Genomic DNA, 20974 nt, shown 5'->3' with positions numbered 1-20974 from the left:
GTGAAGTTATTCTGAATGACCCTATGTGCACCTTCAATATTATATACCCTTTTAGGGATAGATTTCAAATAGCTCTGATATAGCAGAAACCACTAAATTATGAAATTGCTAAATTGGGAATTGTACTTCAACCCAGAACAAAAAATGTGCTTTGACGGACACTAAATATCTTGCCCAGCAACAACAGTACAGCGGTGGGTAACGAGAGATTTAGAGGGATTTAAATTTGAGGCCTAGTATTTAGGCGCTGGGTCACCGGTATGGATTTAGTGACAGAATTAGACTTGGAAATGCACAGAAGCGTGTGTGTGAAGTTATTCTGAATGACCCTATGTGCACCTTCAATATTATATACCCTTTTAGGGATAGATTTCAAATAGCTCTGATATAGCAGGAACCACTAAATTATGAAATTGCTAAATTGGGAATTGTACTTCAACCCAGAACAAAAAATGTGCTTTGACGGACACTAAATATCTTGCCCAGCAACAACAGTACAGCGGTGGGTAACGAGAGATTTAGAGGGATTTAAATTTGAGGCCTAGTATTTAGGCGCTGGGTCACCGGTATGGATTTAGTGACAGAATTAGACTTGGAAATGCACAGAAGCGTGTGTGTGAAGTTATTCTGAATGACCCTATGTGCACCTTCAATATTATATACCCTTTTAGGGATAGATTTCAAATAGCTCTGATATAGCAGAAACCACTAAATTATGAAATTGCTAAATTGGGAATTGTACTTCAACCCAGAACAAAAAATGTGCTTTGACGGACACTAAATATCTTGCCCAGCAACAACAGTACAGCGGTGGGTAACGAGAGATTTAGAGGGATTTAAATTTGAGGCCTAGTATTTAGGCGCTGGGTCACCGGTATGGATTTAGTGACAGAATTAGACTTGGAAATGCACAGAAGCGTGTGTGTGAAGTTATTCTGAATGACCCTATGTGCACCTTCAATATTATATACCCTTTTAGGGATAGATTTCAAATAGCTCTGATATAGCAGAAACCACTAAATTATGAAATTGCTAAATTGGGAATTGTACTTCAACCCAGAACAAAAAATGTGCTTTGACGGACACTAAATATCTTGCCCAGCAACAACAGTACAGCGGTGGGTAACGAGAGATTTAGAGGGATTTAAATTTGAGGCCTAGTATTTAGGCGCTGGGTCACCGGTATGGATTTAGTGACAGAATTAGACTTGGAAATGCACAGAAGCGTGTGTGTGAAGTTATTCTGAATGACCCTATGTGCACCTTCAATATTATATACCCTTTTAGGGATAGATTTCAAATAGCTCTGATATAGCAGAAACCACTAAATTATGAAATTGCTAAATTGGGAATTGTACTTCAACCCAGAACAAAAAATGTGCTTTGACGGACACTAAATATCTTGCCCAGCAACAACAGTACAGCGGTGGGTAACGAGAGATTTAGAGGGATTTAAATTTGAGGCCTAGTATTTAGGCGCTGGGTGACCGGTATGGATTTAGTGACAGAATTAGACTTGGAAATGCACAGAAGCGTGTGTGTGAAGTTATTCTGAATGACCCTATGTGCACCTTCAATATTATATACCCTTTTAGGGATAGATTTCAAATAGCTCTGATATAGCAGAAACCACTAAATTATGAAATTGCTAAATTGGGAATTGTACTTCAACCCAGAACAAAAAATGTGCTTTGACGGACACTAAATATCTTGCCCAGCAACAACAGTACAGCGGTGGGTAACGAGAGATTTAGAGGGATTTAAATTTGAGGCCTAGTATTTAGGCGCTGGGTCACCGGTATGGATTTAGTGACAGAATTAGACTTGGAAATGCACAGAAGCGTGTGTGTGAAGTTATTCTGAATGACCCTATGTGCACCTTCAATATTATATACCCTTTTAGGGATAGATTTCAAATAGCTCTGATATAGCAGAAACCACTAAATTATGAAATTGCTAAATTGGGAATTGTACTTCAACCCAGAACAAAAAATGTGCTTTGACGGACACTAAATATCTTGCCCAGCAACAACAGTACAGCGGTAACGAGAGATTTAGAGGGATTTAAATTTGAGGCCTAGTATTTAGGCGCTGGGTCACCGGTATGGGTTTAGTGACAGAATTAGACTTGGAAATACACAGTAGCGGGTGTGTGTGAAGTTATTCTGAATGACCCAATGTGCACCTTCAATATTATATACCCTTTTTGGGATAGATTTCAAATAGCTCTGATATAGCAGGAACCACTAAATTATGAAATTGCTAAATTGGGAATTGTATTTCAACCCAGAACAAGAAATGTGCTTGAACGGACACTAAATAACTCGCCCAGCTACAGCACTAGGGACAGATTTAGCTGGATATAAATTTGAGGCCTAGTATTTAGGCGCTGGGTGACCGGTATGGATTTAGTGACAGAATTAGACTGGGATATGGCCAAAAAATAAACAGACTATTGCTGGTTAAATGCACTTGGTGTGACAGCTTCACCCTGATGTAGGCTTTAGCCAAAAAACAACCACACCATTGAGGGTTAAATGCACTTGGTGACAGGCGCAGCTTGCCCCTGATTTTGTATATGGCCAAAAAATGAACAGACTATTGCTGGTTAAATGCACTTGGTGTGACAGCTTCACCCTGATGTAGGCTTTAGCCAAAAAACAACCACACCATTGAGGGTTAAATGCACTTGGTGACAGGCGCAGCTTGCCCCTGATTTTGTATATGGCCAAAAAATGAACAGACTATTGCTGGTTAAATGCACTTGGTGTCACAGCTTCACCCTGATGTAGGCTTTAGCCAAAAAACAACCACACCATTGAGGGTTAAATGCACTTGGTGACAGGCGCAGCTTGCCCCTGATTTTGTATATGGCCAAAAAATGAACAGACTATTGCTGGTTAAATGCACTTGGTGTGACAGCTTCACCCTGATGTAGGCTTTAGCCAAAAAACAACCACACCATTGAGGGTTAAATGCACTTGGTCGCAGCTTGTGCTGGCGCACCACAAGACACAAAATGGCCGCCGATCACCCCAGAAAAATGAGACTGACAAACGGTCTGTGCAGCCTAAAAACAGTGAGCAATTGAGGATCAGCAGCTCAATGATCCACAGCTGCAGATCGATCAGTTAATCAAGTCCTTTGGAGGAGTTAATCTGCCTAATCTCGCCCTACTGTCGCAGCCGCAACCTCTCCCTACGCTAATCAGAGCAGAGTGACGGGCGGCGCTATGTGACTCCAGCTTAAATAGAGGCTGGGTCACATGGTGCTCTGGCCAATCACAGCCATGCCAATAGTAGGCATGGCTGTGATGGCCTCTTGGGGCAAGTAGTATGACGCTTGTTGATTGGCTGCTTTGCAGCCTTTCAAAAAGCGCCAAGAAAGCGTCACAAAAGCGCGAAGAAAGCGACGAACACCGAACCCGAACCCGGACTTTTACGAAAATGTCCGGGTTCGGGTCCGTGTCACGGACACCCCAAAATTCGGTACGAACCCGAACTATACAGTTCGAGTTCGCTCATCCCTATTTACAATACATAGCCATACAATCAACCGAATGTCGTCCTACATGATCCAAACAGGCCAGGCTAAATACAATCCGCTACACTGCTCCCCCTTGCCCACAAGCCGGCATACACAGTCTGATCCAGCACGGATCGGCTTGGGGATGTCCGGGGTGCTCACGGATCATTTCTCCAAATCAGTTTGTCTCGACAACCCGTCAGCGTTTCCATTTTGTTTGCCCGGGCGGTACTGAATATTAAAGTCAAAAGGCTGCAGCGCCAAACTCCAGCGCAGCAGCCTGGCATTGTCCCCAGCCACCCGGTTCAGCCATACTAACGGGTTGTGATCCGTGAGCAGGGAAAAAGCCTGTCCATATAAATACGGCTGTAACTTCTTTAGGGCCCACACCACAGCCAGGCATTCCTTCTCGATGGCGGCGTAGCTTACTTCTCTGGGTAACAGTTTGCGACTGATGTAAGCCACGGGGTGTTCTCCGCCATCGGCCCCAACTTGGCTCAGCACTGCCCCCAATCCAAACATAGAAGCGTCTGTGTGAACAAGAAAACGTTTAGTTGGATTGGGAGCTGCCAAGACAGGGGCATTAATAAGTGCATTTTTCAGATGTTGGAAGGCCTGCTCACACTCCGGGGTCCAGGTTACTTGGCGGGGAAGGTTCTTACGGGTCAGGTCAGTAAGGGGTTTGGCCAGGGCGCTATAATTGGGGACAAACTTTCTGTAATATCCTGCTGTCCCTAGAAATGCCAACACCTGAGTCTTAGTCCTAGGGGTAGGCCATTGGGCTACAGCCTCTACTTTGGCTGGTTCTGGCTTCTGTTTCCCACAACCCACTCGATGGCCCAGGTACTGTACCTCGGCCATTCCTATACTGCATTTGGCCGGTTTCAACGTCAAACCGGCCTCCCTAATCCTGTCTAGAACCGCTCCTATATGGGTTAAGTGCTCCTGCCAGGTATTGCTAAAAATTGCAATATCGTCGAGGTAGGCACAGGTGTAGTCCTGGAACCCATCTAGAAGTCGGTCCACCATCCGCTGGAACGTAGCCGGAGCGTTTTTCATCCCAAATGGCATAACCTTAAAGTGGTATAGGCCGAATGGGGTGACAAAGGCTGACTTAGGGATGGCGTCCGGAGCCAGGGGTATCTGCCAGTACCCCTTACACAGATCAATAGTAGTGAGGTATTGGCCTCTGGCCATCCGGTCTAGCAGTTCATCTATCCTGGGCATCGGATAAGCGTCTGATACAGTCTTTTCATTCAACCTCCGGTAGTCTACGCAGAAGCGGGTTGTACCGTCCCGCTTTGGTACGAGGACTACCGGAGATGCCCATGGGCTGTCTGAGGGCTCAATCACCCCCAGCTGGAGCATCTCGTCGATCTCCTTACGCATATTCTCTCGCACCGCTTCAGGGATGCGGTACGGGGTCTGGCGCATGGGTAGTTGCCCTGGGGTTTCTACTCTGTGAGTGGCCAGAGGAGTGTACCCAGGCACATTGGAGAAGGTCTCCTGCTTCTCTCTTAGCAGCTGTTGTACCTCGGTACGTTCCTGTGGGCTCAGCCGGTCCCCCAGTACAACTTCTCCTAAATCCCCAGACAGCTGACCGTCCCCCAGTAGATCCGGCAGGGGAAGACTGTCAAACTCTTCAGAGCTGGGTGCACAAATAGCGGTCACCTCTTCTGAGCGTTCCTGGTAGGGCTTCATCATGTTCACATGGAGCATTCGTCGCCCTCCGGTCCCTGCGCAGGGGCCAATTATATAAGTGGTGTCACATCTCTGTTCCACTACTTTATAAGGGCCTTGCCAGGCGGCCTGTAACTTATCATGTCGGACAGGTTTCAAAATTAAAACTTTCTGCCCAACCTGGAAGCTACGGTCCCTGGCGCCCCGATCGTACCATGTGCGCTGGCGCGTCTGAGCCGCCTGGAGGTTTTCCTTTACCGTCTTGGTTAGAGCTTCCAAGCGATCTCGGAGCGCCAACACATATGGTACAATGGGGGTGCCGTCTGCGCTCCTGTCTCCCTCCCAATGCTCCCTAATTAAGTCCAGCGGTCCCCTTACTCTCCTCCCGAACAACAATTCGAATGGGGAGAATCCTGTGGATTCCTGCGGCACCTCCCGGTAAGCAAAGAGGAGGTGAGGCAGGAATCGTTCCCAGTCTCGGTGGGTCTCAGCAAAGGTTCGGAGCATTTGTTTTAAGGTGCCATTGAACCGCTCGCAGAGCCCGTTGGTCTGAGGATGGTAGGGGGCACTGATTATAGGTCTGATTTTGCAAAATTTCCAGAGGTGCTGGGTGACCTCTGCAGTGAATTGAGTACCCTGATCCGAGATGATCTCCCTGGGTAATCCCATCCGGGAGAAAATCTGCATCAGGGCCTCTGCCACGGTTTCTGCATGGATGTTTGTCAAGGCTACGGCCTCTGGGTAGCGAGTGGCGTAATCCACCACCGTCAAAATATACCTCTTGCCAGAGGGGGTAGGTTTCCGGAGGGGACCTACTATATCTACGGCTATTCTATGGAACGGTTCCTCAATTATAGGTAGCGGGTGTAACTTTGCTTTCCGCCGGTCCCCCCTCTTCCCTACCCTCTGGCACGTATCACAGGTGCTGCAATATTTGCGTACTCCCTGGCTAATTCCTGGCCAAAAGAAACTTTGGGTCAGCCGATATCTAGTACGACTGACCCCCAAATGTCCGGATAACGGAATATCGTGCGCTATCCGGAGCAGTTCGGCTCGGTACCTCTGTGGTACAACTAGCTGTCTCATAACGATCGGGTCTGACCCAGCTACCTGCTTGTCTGACTCCCTGTATAATAGCTGCCTATCCCATACAAATCTTTCCCCCTCCGCCCCCGGTTGGTCAGAGGTGACTTTGTCTCTATATACCTGTAGAGTAGGGTCAGTGATCACCTCTGCCGCAAATTCGTCAGGAGGGGCCCAAGGGACACAGTCTAGGGAAGGGGAAGGTTGTCTTACCTGGACCTCCGGCAGTGTGTTGTAGTCCTGGGTGCGGGCCTGTTGCCTGGTGACCACTGGATGTGCTTCCTCAGTGGTTGTGGTTTGTGGCTCAAATGCAGATGTGAGCTTTCCCAGGTCATTTCCCAGTATCACCTCTGCGGGTAATTGGGGCATCAACCCCACCTCCACAGTCCCTGACCCCGCACCCCAATGCAAATGAACCCTTGCTGTATTCAGCCGATATACGGCTCCCCCAGCAACCCTGACAGCCACAGTCTTATTGGTTTTAGCTTTGTCCGCGACCAAGTGGCTTTGGACCAAGGTTATGGTTGCTCCCGAATCTCTGAGTCCCTGCAAAGGTTTCCCCTCCAGGTATACTGTTTGCCTGTGGTGCTGCCGATTATCCGCCTGTGCTTGTAGTGGGTTGGCTTCGTGGAGTACTTCCCACTGTTCTATAGTGGTGACTGGAACTGCAGAGCCATAAGCGGTGGGTGTCTCCTCCTGATAGTGGTGTGCTGCTGCTCTCGGTGGTGGTCCTGGTCGAATCCAGGTGGATCGGTCTCTAAGCTCCGGGCATTTCCGCTTGTAGTGTCCCCACCTCTGGCACTGGTGGCATTGCACAGAGGAGGGTGGGCGAAACCTCGGTTGAGCCGCTGTAGGAGCTGGTGGGGGTAGCGGTCTCAGTGGTGTGTTGGTGCTAGCTGAAAATTGGTTTCCCCCTAGAGGTCGCACAGCTGGTTTAACACCCACAAGCTTGTGCTGCCTGCGGGCATCCATATAGTCATCGGCCTTTTTAGCTGCTTCTGTGATAGACGTGGGGTTACGGTCTCTCACCCATTCCTGCAGGTCTGCGGGTATCCCATCATAGAACTGTTCTAGTAGCAGCATTTGTAATAGGTCCTCCATGGACCTGTGCCTGGTTCGCCTGTACCCATCCGAGGGCTGCCCTTTGTAAACGGCAAGCCCATTCTGCATGCGAGTCTTTTTCAGCTTTTTTCAATTCCCTGAACCGTCTCCGGTATGCCTCTGGTGTCATAGCATATCGGGCCAGGATAACCTCTTTGACACGGCTGTAATTCCTAATTTCCGTATCTGGTATCGTACGGTAGGCTTCAGCTGCCCTCCCAGTTAACCGTCCTGCTAAGATGGGTACCCAATCTTCCATATGTATTTTATGTAACGTGCATAGTCTTTCAAAGTCTTGGAGGAATGCATCTATATCTTCCTCCGCTTCTACATACATTTTAAATGCCTGGTATGGAATTTTTGGCTTACCCTCTTGCACCATAGACACTGCTGGGCTTGGTGTTTGTGGTCTCCTTTGCCGCGTTATAAATTCTTGAACCTCTGTCATTGTCTTGGAGATAATTTCCACTGGTGGGTTCTCCCCATAAAATGACAATCTGAATAAGAGCTGCCTTTGGAACTCTGCTTGCTCTGTTCCGTCTGTCTCGTCCCTCTGTGCAGTGACCGAATCATCCTCTGTTCGGATTTCTGCCATTATTTCAGAGATAAGTGTTGCCTTTGTTTTGTTGCTGGCTGAAATACCTCTTGCTTCCAGAAGATCTTTAAGTGTGGATCGTTTTAAAGTGGAGTAATCAATCTCCATTAATCCTTGTTCCTCTGTGAGTCTGGATCCCAGCGCTGCCAACCAATGTAGCGGAGAGCTGATATTCCACAGCCAATCTCCACCTAAGATCCCAGTGAGGCTCAGGAACAAGTATCATAAATCCATAGAGTAGTAATTCCAGCAGGCAAAATAGTCCAATAATATCCCAACAGCAATCCCAATGACTGGACGACACACAGCATCAGGAGCAGAACTAACTTTATTTGGACATGGCACACACTTTAAACCCCCCAACAGCCTTATTTACATACAATGGGGCACATAGATGACCATGGTACAAGGAAGGGTGGGGACAGACAATAGCAAGGGCTGATGGGAGATGGAGGAGGGACAGAACAGCTAGATTACTGGTCTCCCAGTGTCCCTGAGACCACACCCTGCTGGGAAAAGAATGGGACAGGAAATAAAAAGGGGGAGGGGAGGAGGCACAGAAAAGCAATGCATCCAACACAGTAAACATTACAGTTTACAATACATAGCCATACAATCAACCGAATGTCGTCCTACATGATCCAAACAGGCCAGGCTAAATACAATCCGCTACAACGACCATCTGGCCTGTCTCGGGTTCAGACGCTTGGCTGACTCCAAGTAGGCCAGATTTTTATGGTCAGTAAATACGGTAATAGGGTGTCTGGCTCCCTCTAGCCAATGGCGCCATTCCTCAAAAGCCAACTTGATGGCCAAGAATTCCCTATCTCCCACATCGTAATTTCTCTCTGCGGAGGAGAGTTTCTTCGAGAAAAAGGCACACGGTCGCCATTTGGCAGGAGAGGAACCCTGAGACAAGACCGCCCCCACACCCACCTCAGAAGCATCAACCTCAACTATGAAGGGTAAAGAAACATCGGGTTGCACCAAGATGGGAGCGGAAGCAAAACTCTCCTTGATATCAGAAAAAGCCTTACGCGCCTCTACTGACCAAGAAGAAAAATCTACCCCCTTTCTGGTCATATCAGTGAGTGGTTTAACAATAGAAGAATAATTCTAAATTAACTTCCTGTAATAATTGGCAAAGCCCAAAAATCGCATCAGCGCCTTTTGATTCTCAGGAAGCTCCCACTCAAGCACAGCGCGGACCTTCTCGGGGTCCATGCGAAAACCATTTCTGGAACCGCAAACACACATTTTTCCAGTTTCGCATATAATTTATTCTCCCGCAGGATGAGCAAGACCTGACGTAAATGTTCCTTATGAGTTTTGAAATCGGGAGAAAAAATCAAAATGTCATCCAAATACACCAATACAAATTTTCCCATCAAATGATAAAAAATGCTGTTCACGAAATGCTGAAAAACGGCTGGGGCATTCATCAAACCAAAAGGCATAACCAAATTTTCAAAATGGCCCTCAGGGGTATTGAAGGCCGTCTTCCATTCGTCCCCTTCTCTGACCCTGACCAGGTTGTATGCCCCTCTTAAATCTAATTTGGAAAAGACTTTAGCCCCAACAACCTGGTTAAATAGGTCCGGGATCAGAGGAAGCGGATAAGGGTCACGAATTGTGATATTGTTCAGCTCCCTGAAATCCAGACAAGGTCTTAAAGAACCATCTTTTTTCTTGACAAAAAAAAAAACTGTGGGAACCGGTGACTTCGAGGGTCGTATGTGTCCCTTTCTCAGACTCTCAGAGATATAAGCACGCATAGCGACCCTTTCAGGTTGGGAAAGATTGTATAAACGAGATTTAGGCAGCTTGGCGTCTGGGATGAGATTAATAGGGCAATCGTACTCCCTGTGCGGGGGCAAATCCTGAACTCCACTCTCAGAGAAGACATCCGAAAATTCAGAGAGAAAAGATGGTACAGTCTTAGTAGCAACCTCAGAAACAGATGTCATGAGGCAATTCTCTCTGCAAAAGTCATTCCAACCATTTATTTGCCTCGCTTGCCAATCAATGGTGGGGTTATGCTTAGTGAGCCAGGGCAGCCCCAACACCAGAGGGGTGGGTAAACCGCTAAGGACGAAACATGACACATCCTCAACATGAGCATCACTCACAATTAAACGGATATTGTGAACTATGCCCTTTAATGATTTTTGAGAAAGTGGAGCGGAATCGATAGCAAAAACAGGGATATCCTTTCCCAAAGTGCACACCTGGAAACCATGAGTTATCGCAAAGTGATTATCAATGAGATTGACCTCTGCTCCACTATCCACAAAAATCTCACAAAAAATGTTCTTGCTCTCTAGCGCCACCCTAGCCGGCAGGACAAAACGGGAACTACAAGCAAACGGAAAACCTTCAATTTCCGCCTCAACCCTGCCAATAGTAACAGACGGAACATTTTTAAAAGATTTTTTCCTCTTTGTTTCTTTATTATACCCAGAGAACTGCCTGAATCTCCTAGAGGGACAAATATTTGCCAAATGATTAATACCTCCACAACAAAAACAAACCCTCCCATGCGAGCTGAATCTTCTATTGTCAGAAGCAATCAACCCCAGCTGCATGGGCTCCTGCTCAGAAGGGGCTGACAGCGACTGAGACCCCTGCGCACAGAATGGGACCGCTGCACAGTCCTGGGACCGAGTATGACAGGAAGGAGAGATCTCTCCTCTCTCTCTAAGACGCCTGTCAATACGAACGGCCTGAGACATAGCAGAGTCCAAAGAAATAGGCCTTTCATGAAAGGCAAATGCATCTTTCAATCCCTCTGAAAGACCATGGCAAAATTGACTTCGGAGTGCAGCATTATTCCAACCAGTATCAGCTGCCCATCTCCGAAATTCTAAGCAGTATATTTCTGCGGATTGTTTACCCTGGCATAGGAGACGTAGTCTAGACTCCGCCAGAGCAATACGATCCGGATCATCATATATCTGACCCAGGGCTAAAAAGAATTCCTCCACTGAACGGAGGGGCCGTGCCCCCTCCGGCAGCGAAAAGGCCCAGGACTGAGCGTTACCCCTGAGCAGCGATATAATGATCCCCACCCTCCGTTCCTCATCACCAGAAGAATGGGGAAGAAGGCGAAAATGAAGTTTGCAAGCCTCTCTAAAACGCACAAAATTCTCACTACCCCCGGAGAACGTATCCGGGAGCGAGATCTTAGGCTCAGAACAAACTCCATAAACGCCAGCTGAACCGGTCACTTGAAGCTGAGAACAAGTCCTGCGGAGATCAGCTACCTCCAATGAAAGACCCTGAAGGCGTTCAGCCAAAAGTGAAACCGGATCCATGCTTGAGACAAGATGCTTTATGGCGGCTTATAATGTCACGGAATGTGTACAGGAAACAATGCAAAACAACATGCATAAATGACTCGCTGGATCCAAAAGCTAAGGAACAAAAGGGAGACCCCTGTAGAAGACCTGGCCCTTTCCCTGGCTGCTCAGCCTATGCATAGATCCGAATGGTGGAGGTATGCATATCCACGTACCTTGACTATATAAGCCCTGAGCACCCTACAATAGTGAGGGGACACGACCATCGGCTCCCTACACCAGACACGGAGGGAGTCAGGGTCACCTGGGATCCAACAAACAGAAAATAACAGATAACAGTTAACACTTAACTTTGTAGAGGAGAGGAGGACCAGATGGGCATGCACACATACTCCAGGAAGAAATATAAGCCGCCCAGAAAAGCCTTCTGGGGAAGAATTTAAAGGGAAGCAATTAGTCCAACACATGACAGCTGAGAGAGACTAACGAGAGGAGGAGCTGAATACCACAACACAGAACTCAAGGGGGAGGTTCTGAAAGGCCTCTGTCAGAGCTTCTCAGCTGTCTGGTTGTGACAAAAAGAGGCGCACCATAGGGTGATAACGTACAGATATAGTAAGTAATTGAACTCCAATTGGAGGCTCACTTAACAATAGGCACAACTCTAGAGAAGACTCATCAGAGGGTGAACTGGAATCCCAGAAACGGTTGGTATGCAGCCAAGGATGGATGTCTTCTTATCAAGGATGCCTGGATTCCCCAAGAAGACTAGAAGTTGTCAGAGAAGGAGGAACATGCCTTGGTGAAAGAAACCAGCCAGAAGATCCGTAAGTATTGTGAACTTGATTGTTTAATTTGCAGATAAATACAACACGTTTCGGGGAAGTATCTCCCATGCAGTTTTACCTGATGAAGGGAAGATACTTCGCCGAAATGCGTTGTATTTATCTGCAAATTAAAAATTCAAGTTCACAATACTTACAGATCTTCTGGCTGGTTCCTTGAGCCGAGGGATGTTCCTCCTTCTCTGACGAGGTGTATGTGATTTATATCCAAATCAGTTGAGAGTGCCTTCCACATGGATGAGTGGTCCAGAGAATGCCACTAAAACATTCCCTAGACCTTAAAGCTGCCCCCACCAGCTTGTGTTCTTCCAACGATGGCTGCAGGGTGTTAGTTCTCTAATGTTTCTCACCTAGCTTCTTCCTGAGCTACATATTACTGACCTCGAAAGTAGGAAGTGGTCAGAATAACGGGATGGGACTGTGTACAACTGGTATCATGATATGATACATAGGTCCCAAGATTTATTTTTTTGGGAAAACAATGACCAGATGGTATTGGGGAGGGGGGTATGTATTCCCTTTTGTAGGATGATGGTAGGACAACCTCATCTCTACTATTCCACTACTCTGGTATTGTATGTAGTAGGCCAGTTCAACCCTGGAATCACCCATTAATTTTCAAAATTATTAGTACCCCTAACTTACTTCTGAGATATCTACGATAGTTGTAGGCAAATTTCATTTTTAATATCAGCCATAATTTTATAAGGAAACCTAATGACTTATCCGAATTTCAGGATAAATTCGATTCGGCTAGAAGCCAAATTTCCTCATATTTCATTTCAGCGAATCGCTTTAACCTGAAATAATATAAAAAACTAAAAAATTCAAACTTACCTCTATCTTGCTTGAAGATCTCGGCCGAAATCCCGTGCGGCGTGAGATTATATCATCACGCCGGCCGGCGTGATGACGTCATACGTCACCACACCAGCCGTTGTGATGACATAATCTCGCACCGCACAGGATTTCGGCTCAGATCTTCAAGCAAGATGGCGGCGGCCGGCCCGTCGCGAGCAAATGGAGGCGGTAACTTTGATTTAATTTTTTTTTATTGTTAATTTTACACTCAGATGCCACGATCGTGTATGAACGTGGCATCTGAGGGGTACAATGACAGGGACAGCGCTATCGCAAATCATTGTCATTGCAATCGCTACTTACAAAAAAATGCACTTCGTGATGAAATAATTCGTCACAAAGCAAATTTTTTTGTGGAATTCGGCAAATCAGTCGAATTGAACTTTTAAGAAATTCGTTCATCTCTAATCATTAGAACATAACTATACAAATTCCAAAGCTGTTTCATGTTTTTCTAAAGCTACTTTGAATCTAAATGAACTGTGGAAAAAAAAATAAAAGCTTGAAATTAATCTAAAAAAAAAAAACCTGCAAATATTTCCACTGGCACAATTAAATAGGTTTAGGGGAAGCCAATTATACAGCTAATCCTTTTTTAAGCATATGCCTGTCTTATGAGCAGCTACGTGGGATTGTTCCTTTAAAATAAGTGTATTTCTTACTTCTAGACGTCTACCCATTTGGAGTCATGCAGATACAAATAAATTGAGCCAGTCAACTTTCTCACATTAGGGAGTATATTTTCTTCTTTTAATTCTAACGATGGGATAAAAATCCTATTCATTTTGTTGAATTACATTCCTTTCATTAGTCGGGACAATAAACTAATCCAATGAGTATTAAATTGTTCCATTTTAAATACATCACCTGTGAGCTGCGCTCTGGTTTCTTTCAACTAGCTTTGGCCTGGTAGGGATTTGACGTTTGCTTTGTGAGATGTTCCCATGAGCGGACAAATGTCCAACTTGTTCTTTTCTTTGTTCTAGAAGGTCATATAACACAAGTCAAAATTCTCCTGCCACCTGGTTTTGGGTCCCTCTATTGCACCACCTCCTTAAAAGAGACTACAAGCCTATGTCTTAAAGGAGATAACATGACCATTGGGCCAGTTCTCTTGTTTCCTGTCATTGACTTTAATGTGAAGAAGGAGAGTAGGCTGACAATACCCATGGTAAAGGTAGGGGCCCTCTTTAAATCTGTCCCCAAGGTATCTCCTGGAGGCCTCTTGCATATTGTACCACAAAATTGTTGAAATGGAGAGACTATGACTTAGATCTTCCTCTATCCTTAACCATAATTGACCACTTTTATGCACCTACATTCAGGAGTTTAGCTATAAGGTGTCTGGAGGTAGCAGTCACACCCAAGATCAGGTGCTTGAGGAGAACAAAGCCACCATGACATGTCAGAAGGCAACAGTATATAGTAGCACATGGTTTAGAGGTTTTGCACTTGGTCTCAGGAGCTTCAATTTATTCCTCTGCCCTCATTCTTTCATGACCAAAAATTATTCTCAGCAACTTCAGTTTGAGTTTTCTAAAAATCAATATCTTCAACCTTAAGGTCATAATTTAGAGATTATTAATGAAAGCCCTGATTGGAACCTTATGACATATAGGAAAATGTCTCTAAAAGACCATCTTTTTGACAAGGCCATCCCTGGTCCATACAATGTTTCTGTGATAAATTTTCTATTTCCTTTTATCCTTTATACATTAAGCCACTTCTTAGAGACGACTACCTCTCTTGAAAGTGTTTTCACAGCACGTTTGGCCTTTGTCTCAAGGAGCTTTAAGTGGCATGGGCCAGGCTGGTGTAGTTTAGTTGCTTCGTGAACGCATTCCAGCTTTTCTTGTGGGTCTCATTACTGGAAGATGATCGAAGGAAAGTCTTTTGTTTGGGATGCCTAGATTGCATGCATGCTATGAGGTAGTCAATGTGTCTTTGTAGAAAACTGATAGAACTAAAAGTTACCATTGATATTGATGGGCTTCTATTAGTTACATATAAGTATCAGTCTTGTCTGGATCATTCCTGTGTATATGTGTTTTAAAATGTTATTTATTTGGGTTATTACTAAGTGACTAATCTAAAAATCTCTGTTCTTGCCTCTTGCTTGAGGACGGAACAAGCTAATGTTTTCTTATTGGATTGTAATGTGATATTCGAGGGGTTAACTATCTGATGAATGGACAGTAACGTGGCAGCTGGAGATTGCATCCAAACCTAAACCAGTTACCAAGCCTAAGGCCTCACTAGCCCCGATTTGGCCACTGAACATCTGCACCTCAGGGACACTTGTCCTAAATGCCACTTTATTGCAATCTACAGATAAACACAAGGTATCGTTTTATTCTCATAGCTTTGGGGCTCACAATTAACTAAAGTATCCAATTTGCAATGAACTAATTAGCGTTTCCTTCTCTGGCCAGTAGTAGTGGGTGACAGTAAGAGTAAGGTTAGCTGAGGTTTACAGCAAATACTCATGTTGAAAGAAAATGTTATAAAAAACAACATTGTAAGGCTGTTTTCTCAACTCCTATGAACTTCAATGGAGAGAAGCACATACACGGTCATCTCTCCATTGATGGCTGATGATGGAGATCTCACCATATGAATCAGCGGTCAGAGCGCCCATGTTCTCCTAATAGGTCAGGATCCCAAAAGTGAAACCCCATCTATCAGCCATTTACTGTATGATCTTTCGTGTGGATTTGCTATAAATGGTGAAGGTGTCAGGATTTGATAAGATCAGGTGTGGATTCCATGAACTTCCCTTAAAGGGGTATTCCCATCTTAGACAATGGGGGCATATCGCTAGAATATGCCCCCATTGTCTGATAGGTGCGGGTCCCACCGCTGGGACCACACCTATATCAAGAATGGAGCGGGGAGCGCTGTGGCTGGAGGACCCCAGCGCTAATCCCCACCTCTCCCATAGAAGTGAATGGGAGTGTGCCGCGCATGCGCGGCCCATGCTCCCATTCATTTCTATGGGGCAGACGGCAATAGACGAGCCCCATAGAAATGAATGGAGGGCGGCTGCGCAGTGCGCTCTCCTTCACTTCCGTGGATCCGTTCTCGAGATAGATGGGACCCGCACGTATAAGACAATGGGGGCATATCCTAGCGATATGCCCCTATTGTCTAAGATGAGAAAACCCCTTAAAGGAGGAGAAAATCTTTGACATTAAAAAGTATGTAGATTTGTGCAACAATGTTTACATCAAATACATCTAAAATAAAAAATACTTAAAAAGTAAACAGTCTTGATTAAACCCCCCTTCCGTTGTGTGTATATAGAAGCTTTGTCTCCATGGTGACAGACTACAAATAAACCCTGTGTGTAGTCAGATCCTGTTGTTACTCTTCTACTATCTATACAGTAGGTTATCAGAAGGAAGGTACATTGTAGTCTCTCACCATGGAGACACACGGATCTACTTAGGAACTGTAGACACAAATTGATACAATGATTTTTTTATATATATATATTTTTTTTTTTTACAAGCCATAGCAATAGTCTACATTCCCTTTACGTATCTCTTTAGATTGCTAGCTGACAAGAGCACCAGACTGCCCTGGATTTTACCTGGCATTCAATCTCTCATTTTTCCAGCCTGCTTTGTCTCAGCCACATTAGTATTCCTGTTGTATAAGCCTTTCAAATTACCACAATATGTTTTCCACAAACAGAGAGACTTTGGAGGATTTTTTTGCATATTTATACCTATTTTGCATCCCCCATTCCAAAAAAAAAAAGTACAGTAAAGTCGCCTTTCTTATCTGAAAACACATCATGAAGAAGAAAACTAATTGTCTTTTCATTAACCCGCACAAACAAATAGACGAGATCAAAGGCAACAAATTAGCTTTGTGCTCCCCTAAACAAACACATCCGCACATGTTGGAAAATGAATTCATTTCTCCTCTCCGGTGATCATGGGGTTTATTTCCTGACACCAGCTCCGAAATCCAATCTTTTTCTTTTTTTTTTCTGACATTTTAAGGAATGTATACGGTTATTTGCGGCTTAATGTATCTCTGACAAGACCCCTACTTTACTTGCAAATAGGAGGCAGCTTTTAGGAAAACGGATGCTGCAGAGTGTACTTAACAGACACTGCAAGAGATAATGAGGTCTGGTTTGCAAAACAGATGTATAGTGTATCCTATATCAGGCAGAAGCTATCAGCAGGAAAGCAAACAGGAGGCATTCTGTGCTGCCTCCTACCTCATTTTAGGATAGAAATTGGAACTCCTAATTGAAATGTACAGTATGTCCTATTTAGAGGCACGGAGGAAAGTGGGACAGGTGAGATGTTTTCATTGCTGTGTGGTCTGTCCTGTCTTGTCCAGAGGACAACCTAATCTTCTGACCTTTTTACTGCTGCTTGTCTTTACTGACAAAGCACAAGGAGGTGAGGGGACATTAAAGAGCTATCACAAGTCCCTAAGACCTGTCTTCAGAATGAACCTGATTTAAAGGAACATCAAACCATAAAAATATGTCCACCCTGAAATATTAAACATAGAAAAGATACAAAAGTCTTGTCACTTCCACTCTTAATCTCTTCCTCTTCTTCGTCTTACATTGCAAGTGCTCTATGTGTTACGAGGGTGTCACGACCTATCGTTTACCCTGTGGTGCCTGTGGTCAGAAGGTCGCAGCGGGTGGCTACTCACCCAATTTCAAGGGTTCGCTCCATGACCTAGTTGTGGGAATGGATTTCGGTCCAGGTTTTCCTGTTTTGGTTTGCGATCCTTTTTGTCCTATCTAGGTATCGGTAGTTTTCCTTTCAGCTGTTTCTTGGTCTGCCACTCATGGACACTATATATTGTCTCTTCCTGCTTCCCTTGTTGCCAGATATAGACCTTACTTTTAGGTTATCTATTCTGACCTCAGGTGGTGTTGCTGTGGAGCAGTTGGAATCAGTGCAGTTGGATCTCCGGTCCTCTTCAGTTTGTTGTCTCCCTTCGGGGTTATATCTGGCGCTTGTGTTGTTTGTCCACTCCCTGTTGTTACCCTAGGTGTCAGTGGTGAGGACTAGTGCTCCCACTGCCCTACTCACATCCTAGGGCTTCTTCCAGGGTAAGTCACGGACGAGGCACGTGAACGGCGGTACGGGTGAGTGGGACATCAGGGTAGCCAGGTGCCAGTGCTAGGTGAGTTAGGGGTCACCACTCCTCCCTCTCCCTTGTGTTAGGACACCCGGTTTCCCTTCCCTCTGCGCCACACGTCTGGTACCTGCCATACCAGACGTGATCATGTGTCTCAGGAGTCATGTTCTCCACCTCCTCCTCACTGTCTGGTGTCTAGCTGTAAGACAGCTGGCTGCAGCAGGAGCCTCCATCCTCTCTGCCTTGTCTGTCGTAGGACAAAGACCCCTCAGTGGTTCTTCAGGCAGAAATGGACCAGATCAACAGGAGATTAGCCTTGTGTTCTCTGCAGGATTTCTACAAGAATTGTTTGTTTCAGGAACATGCAGAAAGTCCTGTCGACTGACAAAGGTTGGGGACAAGACTATCTAATTTCTAAACTTAGTGTTCCATTAATTGAAATTACCATATTTTTCGCCCTATAAGACGCACCTAGGTTTTAGAGGAGGACAATAAGAAAAAAATATTTTTAATTAGACTTCAGGTCAGACCACCCATCAGACCTCAATCTGAATGACCCCTAATCAGACCTCAGATAAGAGCCCCCATTGCCTCATATCAGCTCTCTAGCAGCCCCCATTGCCTCATATTAGCCCGCATTGCCTCAGATCAGCCCCCAGCAGCCCCATATTGCCATGTTTTCTGAAATAAAAACCCACTTCCCTCTCCTGCTCCTGGACGACGACGCTCCTCACCGCCTGCAATCTGCTTCCTCCTGCTGTCGGCTGCGCACACAGCGTGATGTCACAGAGCGCCCTCACGCTGTGCGCAACCTTCACAGCCGACAGCCAAGGACCAGTAAGCGGTGAGTACAGAGCCTTCACCGCTTCCTGGTCCTCTGGTACTAATGAGCGCTTCCATAATGGAAGCGCTCATTAGTATTCGCCCCATAAGATGCAGGGGCATTTTCCCCCCACTTTTGGGGGGAAAAAATGCATCTTATGGGGCAAAAAATATGGCAATTAATCGTGAAGTAGACCAGCAACACCACCTTACAAACTCGGTGACATGATTTTGCCCCTGTGACCACTAGAGTGCACGTAACTACCAGAAGGTCACCTAGAGAGAAAATCGATTGGTTACTATGCAACAAGAACATCTTGAAAGCCATAAAAAGAAAGACAAACCCTACAAACACGTGTAATACTAATTAAACCATGTGTATGCAATGAGTGCAGGGGAGGTAGACGTTAATTGTAAATAAGAGTCCATTACAATAATCTCTTGAGGAATCGGTGGCATTCTGCTCGTCACTTTGATATGTAGGAGCAGAAGCCGCGCACTTTGCTGCTCTTCTCCTCAGTATGAGTTCAAGTAGAAGAGGGATTATTCTGCTGTGTGACTAGGGGCTTTATTTTTCCGGTGGAAATTCTACATTGCATTAACTGTGCTTAACATGCACTGAAGCACTCGCTGCTCTGGGTGAGAAGCTCCTCGTTCAGTGTTTCATTGTCAAGAGGAAGACATTAACTTGATATATTCCCATCAACATCACAAGCTGTTTTGTTTAACCGCACAGTAAGCATGACTCTTAAAGTGACATCACTGCTGCTATTTACCAAAACAGGGCCCTTTATATCATCAAGCATCATGGTCATGAGGGTGACATCATAAAGATGCATGACTTTTAACCAGCAATGGCATTATAGGCCTATGCATGTGACATTTGATTGGCGTGGTGTTTGTAATGACTAGTGCATACATTTTAATGCCTGAAGTTCCAGGATGTACGGCGTCGGAATAAGGAATTAGATGCAGTATGACACATGGAGGACGATCTGTAGAGGTCATTTATCCTGGGTAGCTAAAGTCTGCTGGTTCAGTATCACATGAGCCGAGGCAACATTTCAATGAGTAGATGATTTCATCACCTCACAGACAACTCAGGGCATGTTGTTCTGGGTTGGGTGGAGCAGGGATACTCATCTCAAGACATATTGCATTGGTTTTAGTGGAATGGAAAACTCAAATCAAGATACATGGGTCAGGTGGAGCTAAAAAACTCAAGGCACACCTCATTGGGTTTATAGGAGCAAATCTGTAGGTAAACATTTTTGGTCATCAGACCTTCATTAGACCATCAGATTGCCCTTATGTCACAAAGAGACCTGGAGTAAATATCAGACACAAGTATCAGCAAAACTTTCCAGTACTACTGCCCTTCATGTAAAATAAGGGCAATCTGATGGTTTGATGAAGGTCTGATGACCAAAAATGTTTAGCTATAGTACAGGTATGGTTTAGAGGACCAAAACAACTCCACTCAAGGCATATGACATTGGGTAGAGGGGACCAGAGCTATTTAAGACACATAACATTGAGCATAGGGAATCAGTGCTACTTAAGACACATCATTTTAGGTTTAGGCTCCCAGAGCTACTCAAGACATATCATATTGGGTTTAGGGGACCAGAGCTACTCAAGACACATCATATTGAGTTTAGGGGATTGGAGCTACTCAAGACATATCATATTGAGTTTAGGGGATCGGAGCTACTCAAGACACATCATATTGAGTTTAGGGAACTAGAGCTACTTAAGATACATCATATTGAGTTTAGGGGATCAGAGCTACTCAAGATACATCACAACAGGTTTAAGGGACCAAAGCTACTCAAGAACGATCACATTGGGTTTAGGGGAAGCTACTAGAATTAGGAACTCAAGATTCACTCCATGGGCATATTGGAATATGGTAAGTCACATTCCACTGTGGCCATTGTAATAGGGCAACTCAACTTAGGAACTCAAGACATGCTCCATTGGGTTTATTGTGACAGGTCAACTCAAGGCATGTCCCATTGGTTTTTATGGGACAGAGCTAC

General features: G+C 45.2%; 2 protein-coding genes across 2 annotated transcripts in view; one reads left to right on the top strand and one right to left on the bottom strand.

Moving 5' to 3' along the window:
- Window positions 1-20974, top strand: part of CDH13 (cadherin 13) — a 258261-nt gene that overhangs the window by 31621 nt on the left and 205666 nt on the right. The window lies entirely within an intron of this gene.
- LOC122920484 lies at window positions 3556-8255 on the bottom strand. Its single transcript, XM_044270013.1, has 2 exons — window positions 7759-8255; window positions 3556-4055 (listed from the first exon to the last, which is right to left on the bottom strand). The coding sequence occupies exons 1-2, from the start codon at window positions 8090-8092 to the stop codon at window positions 3691-3693; spliced, it is 699 nt and encodes a 232-aa protein (XP_044125948.1). The 5' UTR covers window positions 8093-8255; the 3' UTR covers window positions 3556-3690.

Source organism: Bufo gargarizans, chromosome 10 (genome assembly GCF_014858855.1).
Source record: "Bufo gargarizans isolate SCDJY-AF-19 chromosome 10, ASM1485885v1, whole genome shotgun sequence".
Lineage (NCBI taxonomy): Eukaryota > Metazoa > Chordata > Amphibia > Anura > Bufonidae > Bufo > Bufo gargarizans.
Note: the sequence above shows the minus strand (reverse complement) of the source record. Positions and strands in the feature narration are given on the sequence as shown.